The 15,213-nt window shown below is 58.6% G+C and overlaps 7 protein-coding genes across 7 annotated transcripts; all 7 read left to right on the top strand.

Annotated features, from left to right (window-relative positions):
• Nucleotides 1-59: 59 nt before the first annotated feature.
• Nucleotides 60-1,613, top strand: DQ04_04031060 (U4/U6 small nuclear ribonucleoprotein PRP3; the record flags this gene model as incomplete). The annotated part of the gene is made up of 1 exon (XM_009313276.1): nt 60-1,613. One exon carries the CDS (start codon nt 60-62, stop codon nt 1,611-1,613), a length of 1,554 nt encoding a protein of 517 aa, XP_009311551.1.
• Nucleotides 1,614-1,971: 358 nt separating this feature from the next.
• DQ04_04031050 (putative tricarboxylate carrier) lies at nt 1,972-2,919 on the top strand (the record flags this gene model as incomplete). The annotated part of the gene is made up of 1 exon (XM_009313275.1): nt 1,972-2,919. One exon carries the CDS (start codon nt 1,972-1,974, stop codon nt 2,917-2,919), a length of 948 nt encoding a protein of 315 aa, XP_009311550.1.
• Nucleotides 2,920-3,650: 731 nt separating this feature from the next.
• Nucleotides 3,651-6,335, top strand: DQ04_04031040 (hypothetical protein; the record flags this gene model as incomplete). The annotated part of the gene is made up of 1 exon (XM_009313274.1): nt 3,651-6,335. One exon carries the CDS (start codon nt 3,651-3,653, stop codon nt 6,333-6,335), a length of 2,685 nt encoding a protein of 894 aa, XP_009311549.1.
• Nucleotides 6,336-6,617: 282 nt separating this feature from the next.
• Nucleotides 6,618-8,036, top strand: DQ04_04031030 (mitochondrial RNA editing ligase 1; the record flags this gene model as incomplete). Its single annotated transcript, XM_009313273.1, has 1 exon — nt 6,618-8,036. The coding sequence occupies one exon, from the start codon at nt 6,618-6,620 to the stop codon at nt 8,034-8,036; it is 1,419 nt and encodes a 472-aa protein (XP_009311548.1).
• A 284-nt stretch (nt 8,037-8,320) lies between these two features.
• On the top strand, nt 8,321-12,457 carry DQ04_04031020 (putative GTPase activating protein; the record flags this gene model as incomplete). Its single annotated transcript, XM_009313272.1, has 1 exon — nt 8,321-12,457. The coding sequence occupies one exon, from the start codon at nt 8,321-8,323 to the stop codon at nt 12,455-12,457; it is 4,137 nt and encodes a 1,378-aa protein (XP_009311547.1).
• Nucleotides 12,458-12,735: 278 nt separating this feature from the next.
• DQ04_04031010 (DNA-damage inducible protein DDI1-like protein) lies at nt 12,736-13,923 on the top strand (the record flags this gene model as incomplete). Its single annotated transcript, XM_009313271.1, has 1 exon — nt 12,736-13,923. The coding sequence occupies one exon, from the start codon at nt 12,736-12,738 to the stop codon at nt 13,921-13,923; it is 1,188 nt and encodes a 395-aa protein (XP_009311546.1).
• A 310-nt stretch (nt 13,924-14,233) lies between these two features.
• DQ04_04031000 (hypothetical protein) lies at nt 14,234-15,213 on the top strand (the record flags this gene model as incomplete). Its single annotated transcript, XM_009313270.1, has 1 exon — nt 14,234-15,213. A coding segment is annotated over one exon (980 nt), but the record flags the coding sequence as incomplete, so codon positions are not given.

Here is a 15,213-nt window from a genome sequence, read left to right as displayed (position 1 = left end):
AAAAAAAATCAATAGGTATAGGGAAGGAGGGGAGCAGGCAGAGCTCTGGGGTTGTGGGGATGCCACCGAAAAAGACGCAGCGCCACCCAATCAGCATCGACGATGACGAGGCGATTGACTTCTCCGCCGTGGTGAAGACGTCCACAGCGGGACCGGCTGTCCCGCCTGTGCTGCTGCAGGCCGCAACTGCAGATGCCGCACAGCAACAGCAGCAGGAGGCGGCGCCGGCGCTGCAGGCGGTCGACCCGCGGCTTAACGCGTACGTCCATCGCGCCGCCCCACGCCGCCGCATTGCGTTTGGCGGCCCCTCTCCAGCCTCAGCGCCGGCTGCACCTGCCGAGTCAGCCGCCAAGACGGCGCCCTCGATCGACTCCAACAGCAGCAGCGGCAGCAAGGCTCTGCTGGATGCCTTGTGGCGCGAGGAGGCAGCGCGGCAGGAGGGTGAGTCGCAGCGCTCCCGTCGTGAGTCATACGAACAACAACTGGAGGCACATTGGCGCGGCGGAAGCACTTCGGGTGCCGCTGCTACGGGTGAGAATGCTGCGGCGCCGCACCAGATTTATTCCTTCTTGGATCAGTTCTTTGAAGACGGCGTGCCTGACGTCGAGCCGTGGGATATGTGGGCGCTGTCGCTGCCGCGCTACGGTGCAGCGAACATCGCGGCGCCTGTGCTCGATCGTGTGCATCATCCCGTGCTGCAGGAGACGCACTACTCGCAGCACTATCTGCACCGTGCAGAGGAGCGGCCGGTTGAGGTGAAGGTGGCGAAGGGGCGGGATGAACTCCGCGCTGAGCGGCGCGAGCGGCTGCGCAAAGAGAAGGAGGAGCGGGATCGCGCAAAGCGAGCGGCGCAGCAGCAGGGACTACTACAAGACGGGGGTACGCTAACAACGACCGGTGCTGGTGCGAAGGACCGTCTGACAAACAGCAACCTCCGCTTCAATCTCTTCGGCGACAGCGTGCTGAATCCTCTAAGCACCGAGAACAAGGTTTACTCGCAGTACCAGGAGCGGTTCCTCGAGCACCAGCGGCGCAATCACGAGCGGCACGTGGCAGCGATCCCGCAGCAGATTGAAAAGTGCAAGCGCGACAGGATACGACACGCTGAGGAGCGGCCGGTGATACGCGCATACCGCATCTACCCCATCTATAGCCCGGCGCATCTGGGGAAGCTGCGCAACTTCGCGAACGACGGCCTGTTGCGTGGCTTTGTGCTGTGGGTGGGCGGCTGCGACGCGCTTGTGGTACTGACGGGCGGCGAGGTCGCGCTGCGGCACGTGGAGCGTTGGGTGCTGGAGAAGATGCGCTGGGAGTCGCCCGAGACAACGGCGGTGCGGCTCATGACGTGCCCGCTGCACGACGCCGCGACGTTCTCCTTCGCGTCGTCGAAGAGCCGGAAGCGCCGGCGGCTGCCGACGAGCACCGCGGCGAGAGAAGCAGAAGAGGCGGAGAAGGGGGAGAATGAGGGGGCCGAGCACGTCTATATGAACTTCGTCGATAGCGTGCAGGAGGGGGTGGACTTTCTGCGCACGGTGCCGACGGAGGGGCCGTGGCGGGACCTCACGCACGTGTGGCGCGCCGCTCTTGCGGCTGGTGTGGGGCGCGGCGCATGATGCGTGCAGGTCTGCGGTGGGACGTTTTGGCGCTGCGCTGGGCGTCTCCGTTCTGCGTTGGTTTCTACCCCGACAACTAATGCGGCTGCTGCCGCCACTGTTATTATTGTTTCTCGGTGGTAATTGCTGTGCGTTTTGTGGTTGGTGTCTGCTAAGGTGTTTCACTCGTTGCTTTCTCGACTATGTCTGTGCGCATGACTCCCGCTCCTTCCTTTTGCTACTCGGCCGCTAATGGAAACACAACGCAGAAGGTATAATTCTATTAAATACCCCACACAAGCCAAAACAAACAAACACCAATCACACCGCTACAGAAGAAAAGATGTTCTCATATCCCCAGTTTTCTCTCACAAAGCCCATGTACGACATGGACACCTATACGGGACGCTCCCTATACTTCTTTTCGTCTATCAACCCGCTGCTATGCTTCGCGACGGAGCGGTCGCTGCGCCAGAAGCAGCAGCTGCTGGACCGCGTGGCCGCCGGCGAGAAGGTGGAGGCGAGCAACAAGGAATTGTGGAAGGCGCGCACAGCAGTAGAGAACTGCATCCACCCCACCTCCGGGGAGGTGATTTTCCCACTGTTCCGCATGTGCGCCTTCCTCCCGATGAACAGTTTTATTGTTCCTTTTATGATGACACCCGGAACCATCAGCAGCGTTCCGCGGACCATCTTCATCCAGTGGTTTAACCAGAGCTACAACAGCGCTGTGAACTACGCCAACCGCTCATCCGATAAACAGCCCATCTACGAGCTCTCGAAGGCGTACGCGGCAGCGGTAGGTATCTCCGTCAGCGGTGCGCTGGGGGCGACGGCGGCGCTCAAACGCGTGCAGGGTGGCACCTTGCAGGCGACGGTGATCCGTGCGTCTCTGCCAGCCGTTGCGGTGTCTGCTGCTGCCATTGCGAACCTCTCGCTGATGCGCAAGAACGAGTGGATGTCGTCAGGCCAGGGCCTGAAGGTGGTTGATGAAGACGGCGAGGTGCGCGGGTACAGTACCGCCGCTGGCATGGACAGCCTCAAGAAGTGCTCCGTCACTCGTGTCGTGTGGAACATCCCGTCGATGGTTCTGCCGACGCTGCTGATGGCGCCCCTCACCACCCGCTTTGCCTTCGCGCGTGCGTGGCCGATCTTGACAGAGACGGTGCTGCAGATTGCCGGTCTTGGCGTCGGCGTGCCGCTGGCGCTCGGTGCGTTTAGCACGACGGTGCAGATCCCCGCCAGCCGCCTTGAACCTGCTCTGCAGGGGCTCACGCGTAAGGACGGCACCCCGGTGAAGACATTCACATACTATAAGGGACTGTAAGGAGAGGTGGAGGGGCGGCAGTAGCGAGTGTGTTTGTGTGTGCATGGCCTCCCATGCACACACGTTGGGGGCTTGGTTGGCTGCAGGGGTGTGAACGGGGTGCGACGAAAGACGCCAGTAAAACACGGATACACTTTACACTGTGGGTGGAGAACAAACTTACATTACGCTCCACGGTACGGTTATATTAGAAGGTCGGAGAAACGGAAATAAATCGTACAGATAACTATTGTTCTGGCCTAAGGCCACACTGAAAGGTGCGTTGATATTTCTTTTTTTTTTTTAATGCAGATTTCTCTATCCCACTTTGTTTATGACCGTACCATATCTCCTTCGCAGCTGCCACCTTCATTCGAGGCCCTGGACGCTGCCGTATTCCTGTAGAAAAAATAAAAATATCTGTTGATTGTGTGTTCAACAACAAAAGAAGACGAATGGTGAACAATGCCTTTTTTTACCCCCCCCCTTTTTTTTTCGTAAATCTTTCCTTCTTTTTTAATTGGTACGACATCGTTTTTCCCTGCTGCTGGGCTTGCTGAGCTGCTGCTGCTGCTGCTGCTGTTGTGTGGTTTCTCCAGTGCCTGCGACGTGCTTCCGCCTGTTTCCCCTTCCTTGGCCTCCACTACTTCCGCCACGGCTGCTGCTGCTGCTGGTTCGGCGAAGGAAGCTCTCCAGGCTGCCCTGGGCTAACACCAACAACAACAAGAACAAGACGAAATTAGAGGCCCACCATGGCGTCTTGCACAAACGACTGCGTGGGCAGCCGGCCAACAGACAGCACGAACGCCAGCCCAAACGCTCTGCTGGCCGACAGCCGCTTCCGAGTAAAGCTGTGCGATACGGCGGCGCCACCGCTGAGTGATGGGGCGGCCGGCGTGGGGGACTCTCCTGCACCGTCTCAGTACCTCGTTCCGATCGAGGCGACAACAGCTGCGGTGGAGTTTAGCACTAAGGTGTCGCTGGTTAATGCCCTTTCAGGCGCCTATACTTCGAGTGGCTACCCCTCTGTTATCAGCACAAGCGGGGCACGCCCTTCAGTCTACGGAGCGTTCGTTGAGCTGCGGAACCCCTCGTTGCAGAGCGTAACGCTGCCACCTGAGGTGACGGTTGTGACTGCAGCCGTGCCACGGCGCGGAAATGACGCCTCCACAAGAGAGGCGTATGCGCCGCTGGGTGTTAACACAAATTCTGGGGAGCAGCAGCAGCAGCAGCAGCCACTGCTGCGTGTGGTATGGCGACGCGGGTCGCATCTGTTCAACACGGAGTTGGCAGCCCAGGGCACCGCCTCGCCAACGACACCGCGGCTCGAAAGTCCAAAGTCCTCTCCTGTTGTTCTTCCCAAGTCTGCACTGAACTCGGTCATACATCACCTGCGGCAGTATCCTGACGGCATCCACGATGTGCAGACGTCACAGCGTCTCGATGAGTTGCTTTTGGGCCTACCGCCAAGCCCTCCCCTACCTAACAGTGGCAACGATGCCGCAGATGACAACACGACCAAACGTGACACCAACGACAACAACAGTACTGATAAAAACAAGGATGGTGAGAACGTATCGGCGGCAACTTCTACGGCGTCTGCAAAAATACCTGCTGAAGAAGAACCTACTGGAGATGCACCGGTGCAGCTGACGCTTGTTACGGCCAGTAGCTTCAATCACCTTGGTGTCTATGCCGTCAGGCACCAGGAGGGGCGGCTTCTAGCGTCTGTCCCACTGCAAACACTCACCGCTTCCCTATCGACACGTAAGATCACAGCCCACTATATTTTCCTTCTCTGCGCAGATGTTGACGGAGCGTATGTGGCGCCCGGCGCGTCGTCGGTTGTATTGCCGTCTGTTCTGCAAGAGGCGGAGCGGCAGTCGTCCAAGAAGACTAAACAAACACGCGGGCCTTCTTCAACATCTGCCGCGTCGTCTTCGGCAGCGGGGATGACGCTACAGTTTGAAGATGTTCAGGTGGAGAATAGGTCTGGATGTGATACCAATGCGATGCGTGTCGCGACGTTATATGTTGCGTTTGAGCCGTACATGCTCGTTGGAAACCAAAACGGCGACATCCTTCTTTTTAGCATTTTCGAAAGGAAGGTTGTTCAGCGTCTAAACTACGGTGGTGGCGCGGTTGGGGCAACCAACGCGGACACTGCAGTACGGACGCAACGGCAGCTCGTGAGCAGCTCCGTGTCGTGCATTGCGCAGGTAGAGTACGGCGTTGAGAGGCGTCTAGCGACCGTGATTGACGGAGCGCTGTCTTGTAGAATACGTGGTGGCAGTTCCTTCACAATTCCCACTGTCGGCGCGACAGGCGCCCCGCCGTCTGTGTTTGCCGTTGGCTTTGACAATGGCCACGTGCTTTTAGTAAATGTGACGCTGGATGGGGCAAGGATAAGCAGGCACATCACATCGTTTGGGCATAAGGTGGTGCAGGGGATTGCGATGCGTGTACCGAGCTTTTTCACGCGGTTATGGCCGACGAACACCCCGACGAACTCCAAATCTTTGACATTGTCTGTCTCCCAGCAGCAGGAGGAGGAGGAGGAGTATTCGTTGGCGCCCGGCATGGTGACGGTGCCGTCGGAGGCCCTTCTCATTGACGAGGACACCAATATTGCAGCTGTCTCCTGCGACGGCGGCGTGCTGCGTCTCGTCAGGGCGCCAGAGCTGGAACAGGAGGTGTGCCGCACCACTGCACTCAGGAGTAATGCGGTTGGTGACTTCTTGGCGCTGCAGTGGGTGCCAAGCTGCGCCGACGCCGTGCTGCGCCCGGACCTTCTCATCGGCACGAATGAAGATGACTCCATCACGGCGTATCAACTGCACCAGCTTGGTGGCAACGGCACGTGGGGACCAACGCAGGGCATGCACTCGTACTTTGAAGAAGTGGAGTCGTCTGTCGCCGCCGCCGTTGCTGCTGCTACTGGTGGTGTTTCTCCGCACTTTTGCCACGACAGGTCCCCTCTTACTTCATCGCAGGGGGTGCGGGACGGCCTTGTTTTTCTCACGCGGCGCAACTTCCACCGCTCCTGGGTGAGTGACTTGTGCGCACTGCCGCTACCCGACGGTTACCTGCTGACTGCGACGTCGTACGACAGCCGGACCTCCTTTTGGCCGCTGCCCTACCGCTCCCTGGCTCCCACGCCGAGTCTATGCCTGTCACCCCCGCCGCCGCTCGCGCTTGATCCATTTCTCCAGCAATGCTTCTCGGGTTGTATTGTTCAGGACGTCAGCGTTGCAACCGGGGATCCGCAGACTGTTGGTGGCTGGGATCTGTCGGCAGAGCCGGCAGCCGCGGTGACGCTGCACGCCGACCCGACGGTTCGCTGCACCATTGGCGGTGCTGGCAAGAGTTTTTTTTTGGTCTCTCTGTGCCTTCGAGGACGGCTGAAGTTTTGGGAGGTGAAGCCACTGCTGGGTTAATATGACTATGATTGCACCCCTCGCCCTGAATCATTTCGCTTTTTGGTCTCTCTCACTCTCTTTCTCGTCACCACACGCTTCGTAGTTCCTCTTCCCCCCCCGTAGGAGCCCCCGTTCACTCCGGTATTTTATTATTATTATTATCTCGCCTATCACCCCCGCTTTGCCGTTTCCTTTTGTTCCCATGCTCATTTGCTACACTGTCCCTCCCAAGAGGGGAAGAAAGTTGGAAAGGAAGAGTGAATAACGAGAAGGTCTTTGTGTATGCGCGCGTGTGTGGGGATGCCGCACCGGCGGCTGGTTGCAGAGTGGGTAGCGGCGTCCCTGAGCTCTGCGGTGCGGCGCCGAATCACGCTCGTGCCGTGCCGCAGCAGTGTGCTGCACGGCGCCGCCGCCACTGCGGCGGTTGCAACGCAAAGGCGTGCATACATGCCGCTACCGAATGATCAAAGTGACTTCTCACCGTACATTGAGATTGATCTGCCGAGTGAGAGCCGTATTCAGGCGGTGAACAAGAGCGGCCTTGGCGCGCAGGAGTGGGTGGCGTGCGAGAAGGTACATGGCACCAACTTCGGCATCTATCTCATTCACCAGGACGACAAGGAGGTGGTGCGTTTTTCCAAGCGTAGCGGCATCATGGACCCAAATGAGAATTTCTTTGGCTATCACATACTCATTGACGAATTTACGGCACAGGTTCGCATTCTGAGTGATCTTCTTAAACAGAAGTACGGCCTGAGCAGGATCGGCCGCGTGGTTCTCAACGGCGAGCTCTTCGGCGCCAAGTACAAGCACCCGCTTGTCCCTAAAAGCGAGAAGTGGTGCACGATGCCTAATGGAAAGCGTTTTCCGATTGCCGGTGTGCAGATCCAGCGTGAGCCATTCCCGCAGTACAGCCCCGAGCTTCACTTCTACGCCTTCGACGTCCGGTACTCCGTGAGCGGGGCGGAGGAGGACTTTGTACTACTCGGCTACGATGAGTTCGTGGAGTTCTGCAGCAAGGTGCCGAACTTACTTTACGCCAAGGCGCTGGTGCGTGGGACGCTGGACGAGTGCCTTGCCTTCGACGTGGAGAACTTCTTCACGCCGCTGCCGGCACTGCTAGGCCTCGGCAATTACCCGCTGGAGGGCAATCTCGCAGAGGGCGTCGTCATCCGCCACGTGCGCCGCGGCGACCCGGCGATTGAGCGGCACAACGTTGCTACGATCATGAAGCTGCGCTGCTCGAGCTTCATGGAGCTGAAGCACCCGGGCAAGCAGAAGGAGCTGAAGGACACATTCATCGACACGGTGCGAGCGGGCGCCTTGCGACGCGTGCGCGGCAATGTGACGGTCATCGCGGACTCGATGCTGCCACAGGTGGAGGCGGCGGCGAACAACCTGCTGCTCAACAACGTGAGCGACGGTCGGCTTAGCAACGTTCTCTCCAAGGTCGGGCGCGAGCCGCTGCTGTCCGGCGAGGTGTCGCAGAGTGATGTGGCGCTCATGCTCGCTAAGGACGCGCTAAAGGATTTCCTCAAGGAGGTGGACGCTCTGGTGCTGAACACGAGCCTCGCCTTCCGCAAGGCGCTCATCTCGAACGCCTACTTCGAGTCAAGGCGGCTCGTGGCACAGAAGTGGAAGGAGTTAGTGCGTGAAGAGGCGGCCGCACAGAAGGAGGCGGACTCTGCGGCGCTGCAAGAGACACAACCGAGCGTGTGAGGATGCCTGCGTCTCTGCGGCTCTCTCTCTCTCTCTCTGTGTGTGTGTGTGTGTGTGTGTGCGTGATTGTGCGCAATACTTCTCTTCACAGGTCTATGGCTTGGAACCGTCGTGTGACGTCTAGCCATCTTCTTCGATACCACTGCTCTCTTTGGGGGGGGGGCGTATATCTGTGGCTGCCTCCTTGCTCCTGCTGCAGGTGCCTCTCCCCCTTTCTTGCACTTTCTCGCTGTCTCACAACAAGCGTTGCTGCAACGGAAGCGGTGAGTGGTGAGAGAGTCACCATGAAAATCCGAGCGGGCGCGGCAGTGCCACCTGCGCCGCAGTCCGTTGTGAAGCACATGGAGGAGCAACCAGCCGCTGCAGGCACCAAGTCTAGCGGCGGCATAGGTGGTAGGCGCATGAAGTCAGGTGTGGGAGGGGAGCGCGAGACGAATCACGGCGTTGGTGTCTTCCTGCTCTCCACCCACCGTATTCCGCACGCGTTGAAACCGCAATCGTCAACCACATGGGTATCGACCAGGCTGGTGGAGCAGTGCGTGGAGGGCTACCGGGATGCACTCTTACTTGCGCGTGAGTACGGACAAAAGACGGAGGCCGAGCGGATGCAACTCCGCATGCATTTGCTTAGGTTTCAGCAGCAACATCAAACCGGTGACAGCGTTGATGAGAATGGTCCGTCCCCGCCTCTGATTGTCGAGAGGCAGCTATGGGAGTTCATGCTGCGCAAGAAGGACACACACCCGGCTCTTCTCTCCGAGTCCCTGCGCTATCAGCAAATACTGCAGGACATGAACCACTTGGCACGAGGACTACTTGCCCCTGTAGATATCCTGCGCCACCGCAACTCCTGGCTGTTGCTGCTGGAGGATGTTCAACTCAATTTAGCCGACCGTCTTTTTCACTATCGTGTTGTCGTGCGTCGCTCGCCACCGGCTGCGTTGGCGGAGCGGTTGTGGCGCGATCTTTGGTCGCTGCTCGGCGCGGCGTGGCGGCAGCGAGAGCGGCTGCTGGGAGTCTATGCGGAGGGCATTCCACCGGTCAAACTTGACGGCGACGCCTCGCAGCTGCCACCACCCATTGCCGCCTCCCCTGCACTACGCGACGCGTACCGCGAGAGGCAGCGCGAGTACCACAGCCGCCACGCTGGGAGCGAGCCGTGTGTGCGATGCGGCGTGACGCGGCATGAGGAGGACGTTTACGCCTTTGGACCTCTGCTGCCGCACCGCGTGGGCGTCACAATGTCCCGCCGCTACGCCATCCGTGCGCCTCTGCTCGCTGTTCTCCGCTCGCTGAGGGTACAGGTGTGGGAGACACAGCCTGCGAAGCCGCGGGGTAGCTACAACGCCAGCGTCAGCAGCGCGGGTGCTGTTAATAACGTAGGGACCACGGTGCCCAGCAGTAGCGTCACAAACCATTTTGACTCCTTGGTAGCGGCTGATGTGGGCGTGGGGTCGCGTAGCGTGGCCTTCTTCGACCCCACCGCGGAGGATGTGGAGGCGTGCCGAGTGCCGTACTTGTCGCCGCAGCATTACACTCGACTTCGAGGAGAAGGCGCACGTGCTGCGCATGACTGGGACGGTGCTGCTATTGCGCACACCTTCTCCGACGATGCATGGAATGCTGCCGTGCTGACGGTGGAGTTTATGCTGGCTGGGTTTCCACTCGGCGGGAGTTGCTGCGGCCACTGTGACCACCATGTCCCGCCGACGGGTGCGCTGTTTGAGGATGTTGTGCAGCTACTTGTGGTGCACCACGGCACCCCGCTAGAGGCGGCGCAGAATTTCATCTACGCCGCACTCCACGAACTCTCGTTGCTGCTGCTTGCATCCCCAGCCACCCTGAGGCTTGGTGAGAAGGGCCGCACACAAAGTGGGCCCTCACCGCAGGGTTTGGCAGAGCAATGGTACCGCTATCTCCACGAAACGTATGAAAAAAGCGAGAACATCACTTTTCTGCGTGAGGTGGCTGAAAATGGTTTGCGATGGTCGCAGTGCGAGCGGTGGGAGGCGTTTCAGACTGCGCACGCGCATGTTGTGCATGACAGTGCCGTCAGCAGTGAGGACAATACCAGTGTTTCGCGGGATTCCGCGCAGCGTGTGCTCGATGGGTTGATGTGTCCCTTCTTACCGCTCTACCCCATGCTGTCTTCCGCGGCTGCAATGTGTGGTGTTGATGTGGAGTCGTTTATGCCAGAAGTATCATTGCCACCACCGCCGCTCGATCCTTCCTTGTGGGAACTTCACATGCAGCTGCAGTTATGGAGGAAAAGTATCGAACGACACATTATCTTGGACAGCGGTTGCAGAAAAGAGAGTGAGACGAGACGAACCATTTTGTTTAAGCATTTCTTCCGTGTGATACGTCGGGCAATACAACTTCGCCTGCAGAAGGATGAGACTGAAAAGATATCAGCCCGTGGAAGCAGTGCTGCTGCTGCTGTAGCTCATACCAATACATCACCTACACAGTTGGTTGCTCCTCTGTCTCACGCAAAGCAATATGGATTACTTCTCGAGTTGATTGAACGTGGTGCCCTCTTTTCGTACCGCAGGAATGGCTGCTTGGCGCGTATTAGCAGCAGCGGCGATGACAATATGGGTGACGACTCCTTCCAAGTGTTTCCCCTTTCGCATGTGTTTCTTCCGCTGAGAGATGTGGTGTCACTGCTCCGTGACGATGTGACATCACTGACTGTGTCGTCGTCGTCGTCGTCTGCGGCGGCAGTGTCCATTAACGCGCTCGACAGCATTGTGGGTGTGAAGCATGCTGCCACACGTGACCTGCCCTCTCCTCTCCCATCAGCAGCAGAGGCGACAACAACAACAACAGCTGCAGCGGGGAAAGGATTTCTGGTCACGACAAAGGCTACCATCCGTGCGGTGGATTTGAGTGTGGCGGCGCAACTCACGCTGGTGACAGACCTACGCAGCCTGCTGCTCACCACACCGGCTGTGAGGCGTGCATCTTTGGTGCGACGCTATCTGATCGACGCGCAAATTGTTGCCGGTGCTGCTGAAGTGCCAGTCCCTGCGATTATCCGCGGAGTGGTGTGGGGCGCGCTGCTGCTGGTACCGCCAGAGTCGGCTCGTGTGTCGGTGTACCACGCGCTGAACACCGCGCGCCCCTCCGCTGCAGACCGACAGCTGGCGGTAGACATCCCGCGCTGCCACCAGTACCACCCACTCCTCGCGTCAGTGGAAGGAAACGAGCGGCTGGGGCGCATAATCAAGGCGTGGCTGCTGCTGAACCGTGGGCTTACATACTGGCAGGGCATGGACAGCGTTTGCGCCATCCTTCTTGCTGCTTCCTTTACGGATGAGGCGCTTGTGGCAGCTCAGCTTGAGAAACTTACACTGCATTACATACCACACGACACCGTGACCACCTCTTCCACACGGGCCAAGAGTATGGAGGATCACTTGCACCAGTTTACCGTGCTGCTACGGTACTGCGATCCCCTCTTGGCGGTGCACCTCCTGGACGAGGTAGAGTGTCTGCCGGAGCTGTTTGCAATCAGTTGGTTTCTCACCCTCCTCGCACATGGCCTGCCGGTGGGAAAGACATATCTTCTGTGGGACTTCCTCTTTGTATACAGCGACGCGTACCCACACTGCTTGACCGTACTCTGCCTTGCGGTGCTGCTGCAGCACCGTGAACGTCTGTTGAGGAAAGATCTCTCTGTTTGCCTCACAACGTTGCGTCGTGTGCAGGGCATCGATGTCAGTCTCGTCTTGCGTGACACGGCAGCTATTTTGCGCGCCGTGCCGCCAGCCGTCGCGCTACTGCCGTATCACTCGGCGGAGTGGGGGGCGGAGGTGCGATGCTGCAATGTGTCTCGTATGGACGTGCCGACTATTCTGAAGGCGTTCCGCGGTGCAGCGCGGTGCGGGGCTGCGCAACACGTCGATGATGATAGCGACACTGAAGCAGAAGTGTGGGCGCAGGCCGGTGTCTTTCTTGTCGATCTCCGCACGGAGCGAGTCACTGCCGCCCTCCCACAGCAACTTGCGCGCACAGAGGAGCGTGTCGTTGGGGCGCTGCTGTTCCCCCTGGCGGCTCCCTCCGCAGATCTCTCCACCCCGGAAGCGGAGTTGACGCAGCGGCTGGTTGGGCAGCACGCCACGGAGCTTCTGCTGCAGACACGCAACGCGGCGATGGCCGCAATTCCGCCGTCGCCGTCTGCGAAACAAGGAGGCGGAGGGAGTGACAACTCCTCCGCTGCTGTCAGGGAGTGCACGACATCTCCCCACATTGTGCTCTTCACCCAAACGGTGATTCCCACGGAGACGGCGGTGGCGGAGTCGCTTGCGCTGGAGTTAGTGCGGTGCGGTGCGCCCAATGTATCCATTCTGCTTGGTGGCTTTGCGCAGCTTAAGTGCGAGGCCCCGCACCTCATCGTGGAGGTGGAGAAGGAATGATGTGCGCCTCGTTTTGGATCCAATTATTTATTTAATTTTTTTTTTTGATTTGGGGGAAGATGGTACTTGAATTGGCTGTCTGTATATGAGTGCGTATGAGTTGTCACGTGTGTTATTAGTTCCTTTTTTTTGCTTTGTTTGCTGCCTTGCCTGTTTTGTTGCAAACGCGGTGCTAAGATACACGCGAGCAAACAAGAAAAAAAGAAAGGCACACACACTTGGGCGGGATGGTGTGTATTCTGTGCACCGATGGAGCCGCCAAGACGTGCACAGTGGAGATGGAAGCAACAGATCTCGTGGAGGACCTACAGGTAATGATAGAGGTGGAGTTGGGCATCCCAGTCGGACAGCAACAGCTCGTGGCCGCCAACGGCATGTTACTTCGCAGCAATGAGACCCTTGCGTCGCAGGGGATAGTGTCCGATACTAGCGTAACGGTGCGCTGCCGAGCAGAGCAGTCACAACCACAATTGCAACAACCGCCGCCGCCGCAGCAACAGCAGCAGCAGCAACCACAATTGCAACAACCGCCGCCGCCGCAACAGCAGCAGCAGCAGCACCAACAACAAGGGGGAGGCCATATTCCTCTCGATCAGGCGCGTGCCCTCATTCGTAACCTCTTCACGAGCAGGTCGGCGCGACCACAGCAGGAACCGCATGGGCTGCCGCTCAATGAGAGTGACCCAGATTTCCAGCGCCGCCTCTACGAGGCCATCCAACGGCGCAATGTGGATGAGAACTTTGCTAATGCGCTCGAGTTCACGCCGGAAGTCTTCGCACAGGTCACAATGCTCTATGTGGACTGTGAGATCAACAAGGAGAAGGTGAAGGCGTTTGTTGACTGCGGTGCCCAGGTTTCCCTCATGAACGTGCGCACAGCTGAGCGGTGCGGGCTTATGCGGCTCCTTGACCCCCGGATGAAGGGACTCATGCGGGGTGTAGGGGAGCAGGTGTCGCTTGGCCGCATTCACATGGCGTTGGTGAACCTCGGTGGCCTCCATATACCCATCTCCCTCTGTGTGCTGGAGAACCAGAGTATGGATTTCATTATTGGTCTTGACCAGATGAAGCGGCACCACATGATCATCGATCTAAAGGAGAACTGCCTGCGCGTGGGGACGACGGCAATCACGTTTCTTTCAGAGGCCGAGCTGCCTGCATTCGCACGCCTGGGGGCGGGAGAGAGTGATTGTGAGCATGAGAAGGTGGAGGAGGGTAGTTCATCTTACAACGAGGTGACGGCAACAAGAGAGCCGCAATTAACTGCAGCACCATCTGGTGCGGCGGAGGTTTCCGCCCCAACGGCGGTTAACACTAGTAGTGGTAGTGATGCAGGTGCCGATCGCGAGGCTGCAATTGGGGCGCTGATGTCGCTAACTGGAATCGACCGAGAGAGGGCAATTCTAGTTCTGGAAGCCGCCGGCTGGGATGCAAATGTGGCTGTGTCGCTCCTCTTTAATGAGTGAGCTGGCGTGCTTGTGAATACAAGGAAGGGGAAGGCTGACCTGGTGTGTATCTGCCACTGTGCACAAGAGTTTTGTTTTCTTACACCTCCTTCCTCATATAGGTACGGCTGCTATTCGTGTGACTCTTCCTTGTGGTAGTGACATGTGATGTTTTATACACATGTCTACGTACCTACATATTATTTAAATTCTTTGATTCCTCCTTGCTTGCACTTCTTTTTCTTATCTAGGGGACAGGTTAGGGATCGCTGTGCCACTCTCCACTTCTCATTCGCACTCACTCTTTCCCCCAGCGTGGTATTCCACAAGAATGCCGCATAACCCTAGTGTGAAAGCCGGTCGCACGGCAGCACAGTCACGCTGCACGCTGAACGCCATCCCTCCTGCTGCGTTGGGGGGCAAGGAGCAACTGGTGCCTGCGCCTGGGTCTCGGCGGTGCGTCGAGGCTGCGGCTCCCATGCCAGAGCTCAACCTTGACGAGACGATCCGCATTCGCGGCGTATTCTCGGAGCTCGGCCATGAGGAGTCTATCACTAACAAATTTGATCTGCGCGTCTTGCTGGCGGAGTTGGGCATATACCCGTCTGACGATGAGCTGACTCTCTTGCTGGAGGCCTTTGAGTGCAAGATAACCTTCACCAACCTGTGCCACTACCTGCGCTTCTACAAGCGCGAGTTTCAAATATCGGCACAGCAGCGCCGCGGCAATAATCCAGCGGGTCCGGCACAAGACGACAGCGAAGACACACTGCGCGCGTTCATCTCGCTCGGCGGTGGGGAGGATGGCACGGGTACTGTCAACGTGGAGGATCTGCGGGAGGTGTGCCGAAACTTTGGCCTCACCATTGACATTGACGCTATGCTGAACAATGTGGTGGACACGGAAAGCCAGAGCACGCTCAACTACACGGAGTTCTGCGATATGTGGCAGTCGCGGCGCCGCCGGAGCGAGTTTGGCTCACTAGCGTCGGTGCAGGAAAGCGCGTTTGACACCCGTGGCAGCCTGCGCGCCCTCGCCCTCGGCTACTCAGGTCAACTGAAAGGCATCGCCGGTAGGTCGGACGCGAGCTCCACCCTGCAGGCCCGCCCCACCGTGAAGGAGGAAGACATCGATATGTACCACTTCCCACAGTCGCAACGCGACCAATCGCAGACCGGTTGTCTGCCGCACTCGGAAGAGGAGCATCTGCAAGCTCTGCAGCGCTTCCTCTTCCCGGAGGTGTCGGCCAGCGTCGTGTCGCCCACCTGCGGCGCTGCGGCGCGACGCAAAGGCGGCCGCCGCCCTTCGGG

Source organism: Trypanosoma grayi (assembly GCF_000691245.1).
Source record: "Trypanosoma grayi strain ANR4 Tgr_403_V1, whole genome shotgun sequence".
NCBI lineage: Eukaryota > Euglenozoa > Kinetoplastea > Trypanosomatida > Trypanosomatidae > Trypanosoma > Trypanosoma grayi.
The sequence above is the reverse complement of the archived record's forward strand: the minus strand, read 5'-3'. Positions and strand labels throughout refer to the sequence as shown.